The sequence below is a fragment of the Muscardinus avellanarius genome (genome assembly GCF_963383645.1).
Source record: "Muscardinus avellanarius genome assembly, chromosome: 15".
Taxonomy (NCBI): Eukaryota; Metazoa; Chordata; class Mammalia; order Rodentia; family Gliridae; genus Muscardinus; species Muscardinus avellanarius.
Window position 1 is genome coordinate 15,183,944 of NC_137801.1, and position 16,959 is coordinate 15,200,902.

The window sequence follows — 16,959 nt, forward strand, 5'->3', positions numbered from 1 at the left end:
GTCCTCCTTGTCAGCCTCCACACCTAGCTCAACAGTTTTAAATACATGTCATTAACCAATAAACTGAGAATAATAGAGGAGAGCAAAATCAAAGTAAGGTTCTAAAACAAACTGAAGAGCGTTAAATTTATTTCTCATCAGCCAGGTGTGGTGGCACACACTTGTAATCCCTGCACTTGGGAGGCGGAGACAGGAGGATCACGCAGGTTCAAAGCCAGCCTTGCTGGCTTAAAAGACCCTTTTTCCAAATAAAAATATAAAAATAGGTCTGGGAGTGTAGCCCGGAGGTAGAAGGGTTCCATTCTTAGTACCACCAAAGAATAAAATAAAATAGAAATAGAAATAATAAAATTATTTCTCATCAAAAGAGGTTTATAGTTCTGGATGCTTTTCTACACTGAGAACATATAGAAATGCCACTTTTTTTTTTTTTTTTTTGGCGGTACTGCGGATGGAACCCAGGGGGCATTCTACCTCTGAACGACACCTTCAGTCCCATTTTTTATTCTTTATTTTGAAACAGTCTCACTGAGTTACAAAGAGCCTAAATAGCTGAAGCTGTCCGAGAACTGCGACCCTTCTGTCTCAGCTTCCCAAATGCTGGGATTACAAGCGTGTGCCACCACGCCCAGCTAGAAATGCCACTATTTATAAAAGAGCATTGTTATTCTGCTTTGGTGATTAAAGCAGTTAAGTGTAAAAGAATACAACCTACCATGTACCTAAATTCTGTTTTATAGAATTCCATGGTTCACAAGATCTCAAAGAAACAGCTCATTTTCAGTAAAGGCTCTAGAGGCTGTTGACTTTTAAAGTATAAAAGTACACAAATCAGTATAAAGCAATTAACTTCCCAGATAAATGTACACTGCCTAATCTAGAACCAAACGTTAACAGAACACAAAATATTTAATAGAGCCAGGTGTGGTAATGCATGCTTGTAATCCCAGTACTTGGGAGGCTGAGACAGGAGGATCCAGCATCAGCTACCTAGTGAGGCCCCCACAACTTAGTGAGATCCTGTTTCAAAATAAAGAATAAAATATTTAAAAGACTAATGAGACAAGTAGAGCCAGATGTACTGGGCATGCCTGTAACCCCTGATGCAGGAGGATCTCAAATTCAAAATGAGCCTAGACAACTATGCAAGACTTTGTCTCAAAACAAAGTGTTACTGTTATTTTAGTACTGAGGATTAAGCCCAGAGGCATTCTACCTTCCAAGCAACCACTTCCAGTCTTGTTTAATTTTTATTTTGAAACAGGGTCTTGGTAACTTGTAGGTCTGTTAAATTGCTCAGGCTGTCCTCAAACCTATGATAAACTCCTGTCTCAGCCTTCCAAGTCCTGGGGACAGATGTGTGCCACCACACCTGGCTTCCCAAACTAAAATTTTTTATAAGTACAGAAAGGGCCGGGTGTGGTGGTGCACGCTTGTAATCCCAGTGCTTGGGAGGCTGAGACAGGAGGATCGCACAGGTTTGAAGCCAGCCTTAACTAATTAGTGAGGCTCTCAGGAACTTAGTGACACCCTGTTTCCAAATAAACTATATATATATGGCTGGGGGTATAACCATGAGGTAGAAAGCTCCTGGGTTCTACCTCCCAGCTCCCCCCCTCCAAAGTATAGAAATTGTGGCTCCATTGTACTTTCCTAGCACATATGAGGTCTTGAGTTCAATCTCCAGTATTTTTAAAAAAGTAATAAAGAGTAATATGGAAAGAAAACGTGCATGTGCATGCACAAGAGAGGTAAATACATACATACAACTCAAAAGATATAAAACTAAAGCCGGGCATTGTGGTACACGCCTGCAATCCCAGTACTTGGGAGACTAACACAGAAGGATTGCAGGTTCGCAGCCAGGCTCAGAAACTTAGTGAGACCTCGTTTCAAAAAATAAATAAAAATAGGGCTGGAGGTATAGTCCAGAGACAAGATGCCTCTGGGTTCAAACTCCAGCACCACCAAAAAACAAAATCAAACAAAGACAAGGAACTGAGAGATTAAAGCTAATTTTCTTTTGAGGTCTTTAATGTTTTGCACAAAATCATAGTATGAGAAGAAAGGTTCCTAATCTAAATTTGTCTCCTCATTTCTAAGACTAAAAAGTAAATGGGGGTGGAAGAAACAGAAGAATAGAAAAGAAAAATTCCACTGAAAGGTCCTCAAATACAACCTTAAGAAGAAAAAATTATAGAACCTATAATTCACTTTTAGTAGAAAGTTAAAAGTACAAAATTTGGAGTACCATATTAACAGAGAAGTAATAGCTTCTAACATTAGTCCTTCAAAAGAATACACTGTTTTAGACACTATTTTGAAGACTTCTTTTTAATTGCTCATAATTATTAACTAAATTTTCTTTCCTTTTTTTGTGGTAATGGAACGAGAATCTAGGGGCTTTCTACCTCTGATATATAGCCCTAACCCAATTTTAATTATTATTCTGAAACAGGATCTTGTTAAGTTGAAAGGGCCTCAGAAATTACTGAGGCTGGCTGAGAGTTTGCAATCCTCTTGTCTCAGCCTCCCATGTGCTGGGATTACAACCATGCATTACCATGCCCGGCTTAATTTTCCTATTTAAAACAACAACAACCAAAAAAACCTCATCCAGTGATTAACACAAGTTACAAAGGAAATAAACTAAACCTAAAATTGGAAAAATGTCTAAATCAGTAACATCAAATAAAATTGTAATAAACCCTAAAAATATACACTTTTCTTCTCAAGAAAGTTAAAATCTTACTTAAAATCTTTGCAATCGGCATCCATTCCATTTGGCAAGCCTCTGCCATTTATTTTAGAATCATCACCATCCCCTTGTTTAAGATCTCTGTTTTGGTCCTCCTCAAATGGAGAAGCCTTGCCTTGTTGATCTCCTTTCTCAGGTCCATCTGTTTCAGCATCTCTAGTGCCCTAAGGAAAAAGAATTTGATTCTAAATACTCGATAGAACACAAAAAATGGCACCATATAGTGACCTAAAACTATACTATCATGCACATAAATAAAAATCACTGAATCTTACTTTAAGTTCATAGTCAACTAATTTAGTGAAGGCCAAAAAACTGAGTACAAACTAGTGACTTATAATAAGAACTAAGGCAACCTTAACTGTAGTAGTGCTGGAAAAGCAAAACACCACAAACCAGATTAAATATCTAAAGCACAGACAGCCTTATTTAGTTATAGTCACTTCCACATCAATGACTACCAGGAATAAGCAATTTTACTTGCAAAATATATTTTTAAATTAATAAAGTTTGATTTAAAATATTTTTAGTAATTCTATCATTTCATATACTTCAGGATGTGGTAAAGAAAACAAAAGTACAAATAGCTATAAAATCTCAGCTCTAGGAAAAAAAGATTAACTTAAAAACTAACTATAACCTAATAACTATCAAGCATATATTAAATATTTCCTTATTCAAAATACTTACAAAAGTTCCCTTCCTAAATCGAGAATCCAATTTATCAGCAGGAGAAGAACTTAATACATATTCTACCATGCTCACGCCAAGGCCTCCACTTTCTGATCGCGGAGACAGTATTGCATTTACTTCACTGTTTCCATGAAAACCCTGTCCAGATCTTCTCTGTACCATAATAGGCTGGGACATCGAATGATCTGTTCAGAAGAAAGAATACAATCATATTTGTACTTTTAAGCTAAACAAAATATAGTTCTACAAATTAATATACTGAAGAAAACTCACCACTTCATTTTATTTTGAATATTATTATAATCCTACAAGTTTTTCACCACTTAAAAACTTACTGGCTGAGATACATCTCTTGAAAATATAAATAAACCATTTGTTTAGTAATAAACAGGCAAAAGTCTGCCTGAAAAACAGTCAAACCAAAAAGATAGAAACATTAACCTGAAGGCCAAGTTGCTTATAAGCATTCTATTAAAAAACTAATGTTCCTTTGGTGAATTGTAAACAACTGATAATGAAAACCATTAGGTATAAACCTAAAAGAATAACAACACCTTCCAAATTGGCGGCACTACTCAAACTCAGTTATATACTAGACACATTTTGAACACAGTGCTATGGAATTTTCTATTTTTGGTAAGAAGCTAAATATCACCTAAATATTTGTATACCGCTTCTAAAGTTTCTCATTTATTTTAAAACAAAATTATTAACCTGTTATGAATATTCTATATATTCTATGATGAAAAGAAAAGGCAATTTTTAGAAACTGAGAGCTAGTGGGATACAAATATACATCTGAAGTAACATTCCAATACTTTTTGCTGAAAATTCTTTTTAAAGGAACCAACAAGCTACCAATTACTTCTGGCTCATTTGTTAACAGATTTAATACTTCATGGTAGGTCTAGTCTTTATTTATTTATTTATTTATTTATTTATTTAGTTAGTTAGTTATTTTTGTGGTACTGGAGGTGGAACCCAGAGGCTTTCTACCTCCGAGCTATACTCCCAGCCCTATTTTATATTTTATTTTGAAACAGGGTCTCACTAAGTCGCTGAAAGCCTAAGTAGCTGAGGCTGGGTTCGAACCTGCGCGATCCTCCGGTCTCAGCCTCCCAAGCGCGGGGATTACAAGCGTGCACCATCACGCCCGGCTAGGTCTAGTCTTTAAAATAAGTTAAATACAAGCCGGGCATGGTGGCGCACGCTTGTAATCCCAGCATTTGGGAGGCTGAGACCGGAGGATCGCGGTTCGCAGACAGCCTCAGCTACTTAGTGAGGCCCTCAGCAGCTCATTGAGTCCTGGTTTCAATATAAAGAATAAAAAATAGGGCAGGGGGTGTAGCTCGGAGGTCAAATGCCCCTGGTTCCATCCCTAGACCCGCAAAAATAAACCAAAAAAAAAAAACAAACAAACCAGGTTAAATACCATGGGAGTATCCAGTCTTTTTATTAACTACTAATTTTGAAATGACTGCTACTTTTCTTAAATTATATTAAAACATTTCAATACCTGTACCTATGAGATTAGCCATTAGATCCTTTTATTCAATCACTTATCAGCACAATTCAAATACTGATTTATTAATCTCTTGTATGCTAAGCACTGTGCTACATAAAGGGAATCCAATAATAAAGCAGTCTCTGACCTCAAAAAGCAGTACAGGAAATCATAATAGGGTAAATGTTTCAACAAAAACAATCCAGGACACCATCAAAACTGAAATGAGGGGGCATAGATTCTTCCTAGTCTTAGAGTGAATTCCAAAGGAAGCGGTATTTAAAATGAACATGAAGGGTAAAGAATTAACATGAGCAAATGGGGTGAGGGTGAGAGCCATTTCAGTTACAGAAACCGGTATGTTCAAAGGCCTACAAGTACCAGGAGCACATAACCCGACACTTGGGGGTTTAGCTAGGGAGCAAGGCACAGTCAAGGGAAGAGGATCTATCTTGAATGACGACTCCTTAAAACAAGGAGTGTGCCATTCTTACTTCTATGTACTCTGCAGTCAACAGATGTTTGTTAGGTAAACAAAATTCCATTTACTTCTGATTTTCTCATGTTTTCTGATAGAACACTGACATTCATCATCAAAATTTTATGCATACAACTGGAGTTAAGGTACAGGAATGATACAGGAATCTGACCAAAATGATAAATTTGACATTTTCTCTGTCATCCATCTTGAAAATAATATTTATTTTCCATGTTGTGTTCAAGATGCTTTGCTACAGAATACCTTTAAAAACATTAGGTTCTGTTAAAGAATTAGCAATTCAGCTTTCAAAACACACCTATTAACTTAGTTATCAAGAATGAATACTTTCCAGGTATGATGGTGCACCCTTGTACTGAGGCTGAGACAGGAGGATTGCAGGTTCACACAGCCAGCCTCAGCAACTTAGAGAGACCTTGTTTCAAAATTAAAAAAAAAAAAAAAAAAAAAAAAACCCTCAAAGGTAGAAACCCTGGGTTCAATTCTGAGCACCAAAAAAAGAAAGAATGTTTGAGCCAGGTGCCAGCTGTGGTGGTGCATGCCTGTAATCCCTGTACTTGGGAGGCTAAGAAAGGAGGATCAGATTTAAGGATAGTCTCAGCAACTTAGAGAGACCCTTGACAACTCAGCAACACCGTGTTTCAAAATGCATGCTCTGCCGGGTGTGGTGGTACACGCTTGTAATCCCCGTGCTTGGGAGGCTGAGACAGGAGGATCGCGCAGGTTCAAAGCCAGCCTCAGCTACTTAACTTAGTGAGGTTCTCAGCAACTTAGTGAGACCCTGTTTCCAAATTAAAAAAAAAAGGGGTCTGGGAGTATAGCCCGGAGGTAGAAAGCCTCTGGGTTCCATCCCCAGTACTACCAAAAACAAAACAAAACAAAAATCAAAATGCATGCTCTTAGCTGGGCGTGGTGGTGCACGCTTGTAATCCCCACGCTTGGGAGGCGGAGACAGGAGGATCACACAGGTTCGTAGTCAGCCTCGCTGGCTTAACAGACCCTGTTTCCAAATAAATAAAAAATATAAAATAGGTCTGGGAGTGTACCGGAGGTAGAAGGGCTTCCAGGAACCTCAGGACCACACACACACACACACAAAATAGCATGCTCTTAGTAAAGATTGTGCCATTTACCGAGCGTGGTGGCGCACGCTTGTAATCCCCACGCTTGGGAGGCAGAGACAGGAGGATCGCGCAGGTTCGAAGCCAGCTGCACACCTGGCTTAGGAGACCCTGTTTCCAAATAAAAATGTAAAAATAGGTCTGGGAGTGTAGCCCAGAGGTAGAAGGGTTTCCAGGAACCCCAGTACCACCAAAAATAAATAAATAAATAAATAAATAAATAAATAAATAAATAAATAAAAAAGATTGTGCCATTTAAGGGAACATGTACCTCAAGACAAATTCCTGAATATTTTAAATTATGGGCCTGATGGCCAGGTATGGTAGTATATAGTATATATATCTGTAATCCCAACTACTAGAGAAGTTTTGACAGGAGGATCATAAGTTCAAGGCTAGTCCTGACAATTCAGTGAGACTTGTTCAAAATAGAAAAAATAAGCAGGGTGTGGTGATGCATGCCTGTAATCCCAGCATTTAGGAGGCTGAGACAGGAGGATCATGGTTCATGGACAGCCTCAGCTACTTAGTGAGGCCCTTTGGGATAGAACCCAGGGGCATTCGACCTCCGAGCCTCACCCTCTGCCCTATTTTTTTATTTTTTATTTTGAAGCTGGGTCTCACTGAGCTGCAGAGGGCCTCACTAAGTAGCTGAGGCTGTCTGCGAACCGCGATCCTCTGGTCTCCGCCTCCCGAATGCTGGGATTACAAGCGTGAGCCACCACACCCGGCTCGAGACCCTGTTTCAAAATAAAGAATAAAAAAATAGGGCTGAGGGTGAAGCTCAGAGGTGAAATGCCCCGGGTTTCATCCCTAGTGCAGGAAGGAAGGAAGGCAGGCAGGCGATATCATTGAACGGCAGTGTCTCACTGAGTAGAATTCTCAATATCAATATAACTATAATAAAATGAACACAAACAGATTATGGGTCTAATCGAATGTAGGTGAGTTCTAATCCACAGGAAAAAATATTCCTTGAGGGTGAGGAATATATCTCATTTATTCTTCTCTTTTTCAAATATGGCAAAGTACCTTTTCACACTGGTTAAACTGAAAGAAAATTTCCAATATTTTAAGAAAATATCAGCTTAACTTTTCTGCTACCAGAAATTTCTATTTTGACTTATTTTTTAGTAGTACTTGGGATTGAACACAGGGGCCTTCTATGTCTGAGCTATATCCCCAGCCCTATTTTATTTTTGAAACAGGGTCTCACTAAGTTGTGGAGGGTCTCACTAAGTTGCTGTAGCTGGCTGTGAACCTGCAATCCTCCGGTTTCAGCCTCCTACGTATGATTGCAAGCATGCACCACCACTCCTGGCCTTATTCTGACTTTAACACAAGCCTACACTTTATCACTCACACATTTCTAGACCTTCCTAACTCTTTTGGGTTTTACCTTCTTGGCAATTATTTTAACTTAACAATAACAAAATTTTAAAATAAATTTTAGTGATATGGATACTAAAAAAATACCTGGCAATTTATATTCACTATATAAGCTGATTTGGTAATTATTATCTGGGAATTTGGTTTCTTACTACTTTGATCATTTTGCACAGTTTAAGCAAGCTGCATTAAACTCTGTAAGAAAAAGAAAACTTAACGATAATACTATTTAAAAATGTAACTGTGCCGGGTATGGAGGTGCACGCTTGTAATCCCCACGCTTGGGAGGCAGAGACAGGAGGATCGCGCAGGTTCGAAGCCAGCTGTGCTGGCTTAAGAGACCCTGTTGCCAAATAAAAAGTATAAAATAGGTCTAGGAGTGTAGCCCAGAGGTAGAAGGATTTCCAGGAACCCCAGTACCACCAAAAAAATAAAATAAATAAATAAATAAAAAATATATATATGCATGCTTTTTAGTGATAAGTACTGTCATTCCTGCAAGTTATATTCCTTATATGCTAGTTCCTTTTCCTGTTAACAGTTTCTCAGACCCAACTCTGCCTATCTCTACAGTACTTTCAAATGTGCTCACTTTCTAGAGCTTCTAAGTCATCAAAACAGTTTGCATCCTTTCTGGATGTGGCTACTGAAAAATTAAGTCTGAGCTACAACCAGATAGACCACTCACTATCATCAATTAAAGATGGAAAATTTCTATGGTTAAACTAATCAGAGTTAATTAAGAAAACAAGAGCAAGAAAATCTTAATGTGATATGCATCTAATCAATCAGTTGTAATAATTAAGTGTGCCATCAGGTAAGAGTTAAGTGCTGAAGAAAATAAGACTTATAATGATCTATGAAATCTTCAATAAAGGTACAATGTTTCTCACAATATTGTCTAGTGAAAGAATTTTAAAAAATCATCTATTCTTAATTCTTACACATACACCAATAACTTACGAGAAGTTCCCCATGCAGTCTCTCTCCATTCGTCATCCCCAAGAAATATGCCTTTTTGTCCATCTTTTGTTGAATCATCAGGTTCCCAAAACTTTTTGGTAGGCAAAAGCTATTTTGGAGGGAAAAAATTATATTTAAATTTTATTCTAAGCACAAGATTAATATACAAGGACTAGAAAATATATCGATATGTACACAATATTTTGACTTTATTTTTTAGTTGTACTTGGGATTGAACCCAGGGGCCTTCTAAGTCCAAGCTATATTTTTTGGTGCTAATAAAAATTCAGAATAATCTGTTTTCTAAGTTGTCTTATTTATAGTAAAGTAACTGTCCACTTGTTTATGTACTAGCTCTAATAATACTGGACCTAAACATTATAATCAAAGTTCATTTCTGACTTTTCTCTTTCAAACATAGTATGTGACTTTCCTTACATGTAATTTCTTACTAAAGAAATGATAAAAATATTCATAAGTGATTTTTTTCCTTCACTTCCAAGAACTACCTTTGGACAAACCTTCTCTCCTACAGCTTCCTGAACAGAAAGTTATGTTTCATTCTTCAGCTATTCAAAGGAAGTGAGCATTACAACCCTTACTAGCTCTTGAATACTCTCATCTGCCAATTCCAAATCAGAAAATCACCAATGATGAAAAACACTCAGGAAAATCCTACAAATATTTTTGAGATAATGGTCTCAAGACACTGTGTACTGTCCTACACACATAATGCATCAAAACCAAGTTAACATAACCACTTGCAGGTTACTTAAAATGCACATTTGAGCAATTCCTAACTATTCCTTAATATCTATCTAGGTCTCTCATTGCTATTCTCTCTGACACTAAGGAGGCTGACTTGGGCTATGTTTGTTTGAAAAGACTGGTATTCTAAGACATACACGTGGCATTTTACATATGCATTCATAAGACTCATCATTCTCAGCTCCCAAGTACATGCTCAGCCCTTCAGTGCTCATCATACCTGTGTATGCTTCTATTACTACACTCATCACAATTACCTGGTATTTGCTTCTTTAAAAGCATGTTGACTTCATCTTTAAAGAGCTCAGAGTCTTTATTAAAATATAACTTTATCTGGGAGATAATACAATGTATGCAGGGGTGGGGTGCTAGAAGTTGAAAGTGGGAGCATAAGGCAAGGAAGACATAAAGCCTTAACAAAATAGTAAAGCATGAACATAAGCAAAACTTAAGAAAATTCATGGAATGTAAAACAGGATGTAAGAGTGAGAAACAGACATAGGAAGGTTAAAAATTGATACTAAAGCTAGCCAGGTCAATTATGAGGACCCTTAAAGACATAAGGAAATAGGATATTACACTGAAACAACAGAAAATCAAGACAGTTTAGCAAGTGACATGCTTTAGAAAACTCAAGTAGAATGGAATAAGGGATAGAAAGATTAAGACTAGAGTCAAAACATCAGCTTAGGAAAATTATAATATAGCCAAGATAGCAAGAACTGAAAGAAGGTACTAGCAAAAAGAACCGAGAAAATAAAATGAATTAAAGAGACATTCTGGAGAGTCAAAAAGACCTGAATACAAATGGTGAGGAAGATGAATGAAGGGGATAAAACTTTTTTGTGGTACTGGGGTTCCTGGAAGCCCTTCTACCTCCGAGCTACACTCCCAGACCTATTTTTACATTTTTATTTGGAAACAGGGTCTCCTAAGCCAGCCGCGCACGCTGGCTTAGAACCTGCGCGATCCTCCTGTCTCTGCCTCCCAAGCGTGGGGATTACAAGCGTGCACCACCACGCCCGGCATGAAGGGGATAAAACTTTAATAACTCGGATACCAAAGTAAATAGTGTTGACTAAGGGGGGGGGTCCCTCTGGTGGCGTTTGAAGATCAGGAAAAGCAGCTCTGAAGGGAAGGGTAAAGATCTCAATTTAAGCATGTTCCAAATTTACAGATCTTTGGTCAAATAAACATGTAATTTTTAAAAAAAATTTTTTCTGGAGGTTAAGATGTTCCTGGGTTACAAATTATTTGTACTGAGCCAGGCATGGTGGTGTACAACTGTTATCCCACTTCTTGGGAGGATCACAGGTTTAAAGACAGCCTCAGCAAGCTGTGAGACTCTCATCAACCTAGCAAGACCTTATTTCCAAATAAGAAAATTGGGCTAGGGATATACCTGGAAAGTAGAATGCCTCTGGATTCAATCCCCTGTACTATACACCACAAAAAGATCTGTATTTACATAGTATAGATATTTAAACAATAATCTACTCTAACAAGCATTACAGTAAGTAAACCAAAACAACCTCCATCTCTTAACTTTAAGTCTCACTATGAGTTTCATGAAAATATCCAAACAAAATATAAAGCTGATAATACTAATATTAAAGCATCATTAGATATATTTAAGTAACTGAACAGTTATTCATAGTCAAACCCAAGATAACCCCTTAAAAATACTGTATAAATAAGCCACCGTCGGCAGAAGAAAAGAAAATCATCTCTGAAATAAAAGAATACTTTGCCCGTACTTCATGAAGAAAAATGTTTCAGTATCAAAAATAAAAGTAACAAATAAGAAATGTAAAATAGTTATAGTAATATTAATCAGACACAAAAGTGGCTGAAACATTCATCTTCTGAGGTAGCAGAGATAACAGAACTCCTGTGGAAGCTATTTCAAAGTCTTCTGAGATACTATTCTGTGAGTACTTTCACTGGCTACTGCTTTAAATGAAAATTGCTTAAGTAAAGGGAAAAGATATATGAATATCAAGTGTGTCTTCTTTTGCCAACTACTGCATTATGAGTATCCCTTCATTTGCAAACATTTTAAAGTTATGCACAGGGAAACACCTTAGTATTAAGCACTTCCACTGAAGACCTAACCCAATATTCCAAGAAACTGCTTTCTGTGCAATTTAGACAGTTATTCAATACTTCCAGAGAAAGTATTATCTTGTGAATAGGTTAAAATGGACTAAATATAAGGAGAGGCAACAATTCAGGAAAAAGGACAGTTTTAAAAAAATATTTTTCTTTTGGTACTGGGGATTAAACTCAGGAGCATTCTATCTCTGAGCTATATTCCTAGTCTTTATTTTGAAACAGAATCTCACTAAGTTGATGAGGGTATTTTACTATATTGCTGAGGCTGGCCTTGAATCTGCAATCCTACTGTCTCAGCCTCCCAAGTACTGGGATTACAGGTGTACACCACTATGCCTGGCCAAAAAACAAAACAAAAGGAACCCCCACAGAAAACTGTTTAAGATCAAACAATGAATTGATCAAAACAAAAACAGATTTGCCCTAAAATATTATTTTTACTGTAGTGGAAACAAAATAGGCCCCCTACAGAAAACAAGGTAAACAAACCTTAAATGTCTACATATTATCCACTAGGACTCATAATCATTGTCTAATTCACAAAAGCTCTAAGTCAAGGTCAGGATATCAATATTTCTATCAATCTGCCCTTCTAACTTTCTAACTCAGATTTGCTTGAGTGGACATACAGTGTTCTTTCCTTCCTACAAGAAGTACTTAGGGCTTGCCCTCTTCATTTACAAAGAAATCGGTCCAGCACCCTAGCAAACTATCTCAAAAATAAGTCAAATACCTGCTCCAACATTTATAGAAGGCATATTTTAGATCTAATACCAACTGTTAAGTAAAATCACAAACCAATTGCATTAACATAAGCCAAAAGCTTAAAGGATTTAAAAGCTAAATGTTCATATCATGATATTTTAAGAAGTTTATGTAACTTGTCAAAGAAACTACGACCCTTAAAAGGGATGCTATCAGTGATTATTGTGCCACGACAACAGATCCATAAATGGACTATGCTGAATAAATTAGGATATAAGGTCACTAATCTACTTATAAGAGTTCATAAAAGACAAAAATAGATGCTAAAAACTAAGTTGTAGAGTGAACAAAAAACACAAGGTAATTCCTTAAAACCCAAGAGTAATGCTTTTCTGCACTTTTATCTTTTCTGTAAATATATCAATATTTTAAACTTTCCCATTTTTGCCACTTTCCCCATCTTCTGCATTCCTAATATTCCGTAATATCAACCATCAAACATTAAATATTGTCATTTCTCATGGAAAATAGCATTGTTAAGTAGTCAAGACACTCAGGAGTTCAAACTGCTGTTAAAGCCTTATTATGTGGCACGGCAAGTTAACCTTTCTGAACTGGTTTCCTTGTGTGTAAAAGAAAGGTAATAATAAGCTTTTGTCATAGAGTTACAAGATTAGAATGAAATTGCATTAACTGCTTAACATTTCCTCTAGCACACAGCTGTCACAGAAATATTAAAAGCCTCTACTACTTCAAAAAACAAATCCTTTAATATTATAAAACTTGATTTAAACACACTGATCTGAAACATTCAACTAGCTAAATATTTCAAATAATTACATAACTTGTTACAAAGATTTTGTCTGTAGCTGTTTGCCACCATAATCCAATTCTGATTTCTAAAAACTTCCAGTAATAAGTCAACACTGTGTAAAATGAAAACAGTTTAAGATATTACTGTGATATTCTGCCCATTATGATGCATAAATTTAAGATGGAATTGTTTTCTTGAATCAGGTTTTATGTAGACAAACTAGGATCAGCTTCTTAAATATTATCTCAAACAACTGATTTTGATTCCAGTTATCTCTAAGAGCACAGATCTAAGTTGAAACATTTGAAAAGATACTGATTCATACTACATACTATTTCTATTTCTACTTCAAAGTTGGTCAGTCTTATTCAAGGTCATACTACTAGTGAGAGATAAGAGAGAAGATAGATGTTTCACTTCCCTACCCAATGTTTCTACTTCCTGGGATCTTTGGTACATAAATTTTCTTTAATGTTTTCTTAAATATTATCCTATCAGAAAAGGAGAAAGTATTATTTATTGTACTATAAAAATATTCTCAAAATAAAACACATTAACTCAGTGATTTAAAATTAAATTCTGGGTTCCCTAAAGAACTTCAAGTAGATTCCTCCCACCACCACCCCCCCCCGTTATTTAAAAATAAGAACCCAACTATATTCACCTCAATAACTTGAAAACAGCAACACACATGTGCCTCTGCAGTGTGTATTATTAAAATACCTCTATACTAATAAAGCTATTGGCACCTATGGACTAGCTTTGTGCTTATTAAGCCACACAACATACTGCAAATCAGTAGGGATTTTGGCAAAAATGTGCTATCTGGTAGAAAACAAAAAAGGTGAGCTTATGAAGAAATCTTGTTTCTGTTTCTGGATGAACAACCAAGAGACTGCTCTTCTGCTGATGGCTCAGCAAAGCCACCGTGACCTACAAAAACATTTGAAATGAGTTCTATATGTAAATGCAGTGCTTTGTACATTAAGAGATTTATAACACTTAAGGCATTATAAGCAAAACTTTATCTTAAAGGAAAAATATCAAGAATAGGGAAATCCATTAAAAAAGAATTTTGAATTACCAGAAGGGAGGGAGGGTGGGGAAACCAAGCAATTCCAGAAAACTCAAGAGCCAGAAACTCAAGGCTACTTTTAACTTATTCCAATGAATGAATTCTGGGATAAAACAAAAACAAAAAAAACCTCACCTGTCAGTAAAGGAGGAGAAGACTGGTGAGAGAGAGTGACAGGCAAAGAAGGAAATCCCAGAAGGTTCCCTGCTGCCTGTGAGATGAGGAAAGATAGAAAGCCTTGTGGGAGAGAACCCAGAGAGAAATCTGAGTAGGTTTCTTAGCTATCTCTTAGAGGTAACAATATTAGTTGGTAAACTGTTAAGGAAAAAAAAAAAAACTGAATTAGTAAAAAAAAAAAAAAAAACCAGCTTATTTAAAAACACAATTTTACTGGATGAAGATTGTACTGATCTGTTGCTATCCACCAGAGAGCAGGCAATCTAAGCTCAAGTTACCTTATCTCTGCATTTCTGGCATGTCCATAACAAAGCCTAAATTTAAACTAATTTCATTTAACATATATCTAACACAGCTCTTCTTCCAACCCCACATAACTAAAAATTTCAACTGTTTCTGACCATGATGTTTTTTAAGCTGCAAAGACCTTTAGATTTACCAATTCTATTATTTAGAAAAGAAAAATAGAAGAGTCCATTTGCAGACATGTACACACCATATATCTGTTAAGTATAGGAAGTGCAACTAGAATTAATGTAGGAGTATAACTATACTTGCTCTTAAAAGAAGTTCAGTATGTCACAAGACTAAAAAGCGAAAACACTACTTAAACCTGCTTCAGTCTCATTCTATCTTCTTAAAAACGAAAAAACACCAAAAACCAAAACACAAAAGGCTGGGAAAGAACAAAAGCCTTTTTCAACTGCCGTAGTATAAATAATGCCTACCCAACCATGGCACTGCAGTGAAGGTAGGTCTTTTTTAATCCTTCCTCTCTCAGAGTTTTTTTAGGGCCCAGAATTTTACCTTATGCACTGGACTAACAAGTTCATTTTGGAAATACTTAAGCTTAAGCACCTTAACTCACCCTTAAATCAGTCCTCTGAAAATGACAAACTCTTTGGAAAACGCTGTTCTGAAGAAGGGGAGGGTTAGCTAGCTGCAGGGTGCCCTCTTGTGGCCCAAAGGAGTGACTGGACTCTTTTTCTGCATCTGAAGAGCACAGCATTGCATGGAGTGAGTCTCATGAAGGTCTCTAATCTACCAAAGTAAAATATCTCCAGGTGCAAGCAGTTAATTATACATCTTAGGTCCATATACTGTTATTTTTCTATTATCAAAGTCCACACTATGTTAGTAGTATAGAATAAGACAAAGATATGACCACAAGAGTTTTCATAATCAAAGTTTTCTAAAAATGTTTTCTAAAATTATCATTAGGTAGATGAAACACTAAGCATTTTAGATGCCTTAAAATATATAATGGTGAGGTTAAATTTGGTGCCTCAAAGAAAACCACAGATTCACAGGAATAAAATTCATTTAAAAACGTGGAATACCTACTATGCTAGTCTTTCAAAGCTAGCAATATACAGGAGAGACAAATATAAAACAAACTGTAACCAGTAATATAAGTATACATAAAGAACTAGGAGAAGTCAGATGAGAAAGTAATTCATTCTAGTGCAGACAGCCTTGGGACAATAGATAACTCTCTTCAGGAGAGGTTTGGAGAGGATTAGAAGTTTAACAAGCAAACAGCTTTAGGTGAACAAGAGAGATTTGGGGAAGGGCAAATAATGAACAATCAAGTGTTGCTAAAGCAAACACAGCATACATATATAAAACAGCAGAACAAAAGAACACAGTAAGTTTTATTTTCTGAGCAAAGCTAGTTATATATGGTTCATTTTCAAATTATAAGACATTGTAAATCAATCAATCATCTACAAATAATCACAATAAAAACTACTTACTGTCATAGATTTTAAAAAAGCAGCTGAAAAATCACTAAACTGAGATTAAAAAAAAACATTTAGGTTGGAAGAAATACAACCACTATTTAAAAAAAAAATTACAGTTTAAAAATTACATCTGAATGATTCAAATAATTAATGTATGAGCTCTTAGTATTGATATTTACCTCTCCCATTCCCCGAGATTCTAATGCAAGAGCTTGAAAATCATGATTCATTTCATCCACAGATCAAACCTGTTGAGTAACAAAAACAAAAATTAGTAGAAAGAAATTTTTATGCTCAGCATGATGGTGGACTCTTGTAACCCTAGTACTTGGGAGGCTGAAGACAGAAGGACTGCAGGTTCAAGGCCAGCCTTAATAACTTCTCACTAAGACCCTGTTTCAGAATAAAAAATAATATAGGGTTGGGGATTCAGCTCAGAGATAGAACTTCCCTGGTTTCAACCCCTAGTACCAATATAAACAAGGTATCACCTATTTCTACATTACATTACCATTACTAATATTAGCATGATCTGAACAAAGGATTTTTCCGTGAAGACATGTTTTACCAGAGTACCTGAGAGCAATACTACAGAAAAACAAATAGATATATGGGGACAAGGATTCTTGAATT

The 16,959-nt window shown here is 36.3% G+C and overlaps 1 protein-coding gene across 6 annotated transcripts in view; it reads right to left on the reverse strand.

Moving 5' to 3' along the window:
* PUM2 (pumilio RNA binding family member 2) overlaps window positions 1-16,571 on the reverse strand; it is a gene marked incomplete at both ends in the record, with an annotated part of 67,632 nt that extends 51,061 nt beyond the window's left edge. For 5 of the 6 annotated variants that reach the window (XM_080711687.1, XM_080711686.1, XM_080711685.1 and 2 more), the window contains 4 exons: window positions 2,753-2,922; window positions 3,449-3,636; window positions 8,928-9,036; window positions 16,506-16,556. In XM_080711687.1, the coding sequence (XP_080567813.1) occupies window positions 2,753-2,922; window positions 3,449-3,636; window positions 8,928-9,036; window positions 16,506-16,556 (518 nt within the window). Of the gene's footprint in view, window positions 1-2,752; window positions 2,923-3,448; window positions 3,637-8,927; window positions 9,037-16,505 lie in introns of all 6 variants that reach the window. The other variant, XM_080711688.1, reaches the window with a different exon arrangement.
* Between the last annotated feature and the right edge of the window lie 388 nt (window positions 16,572-16,959).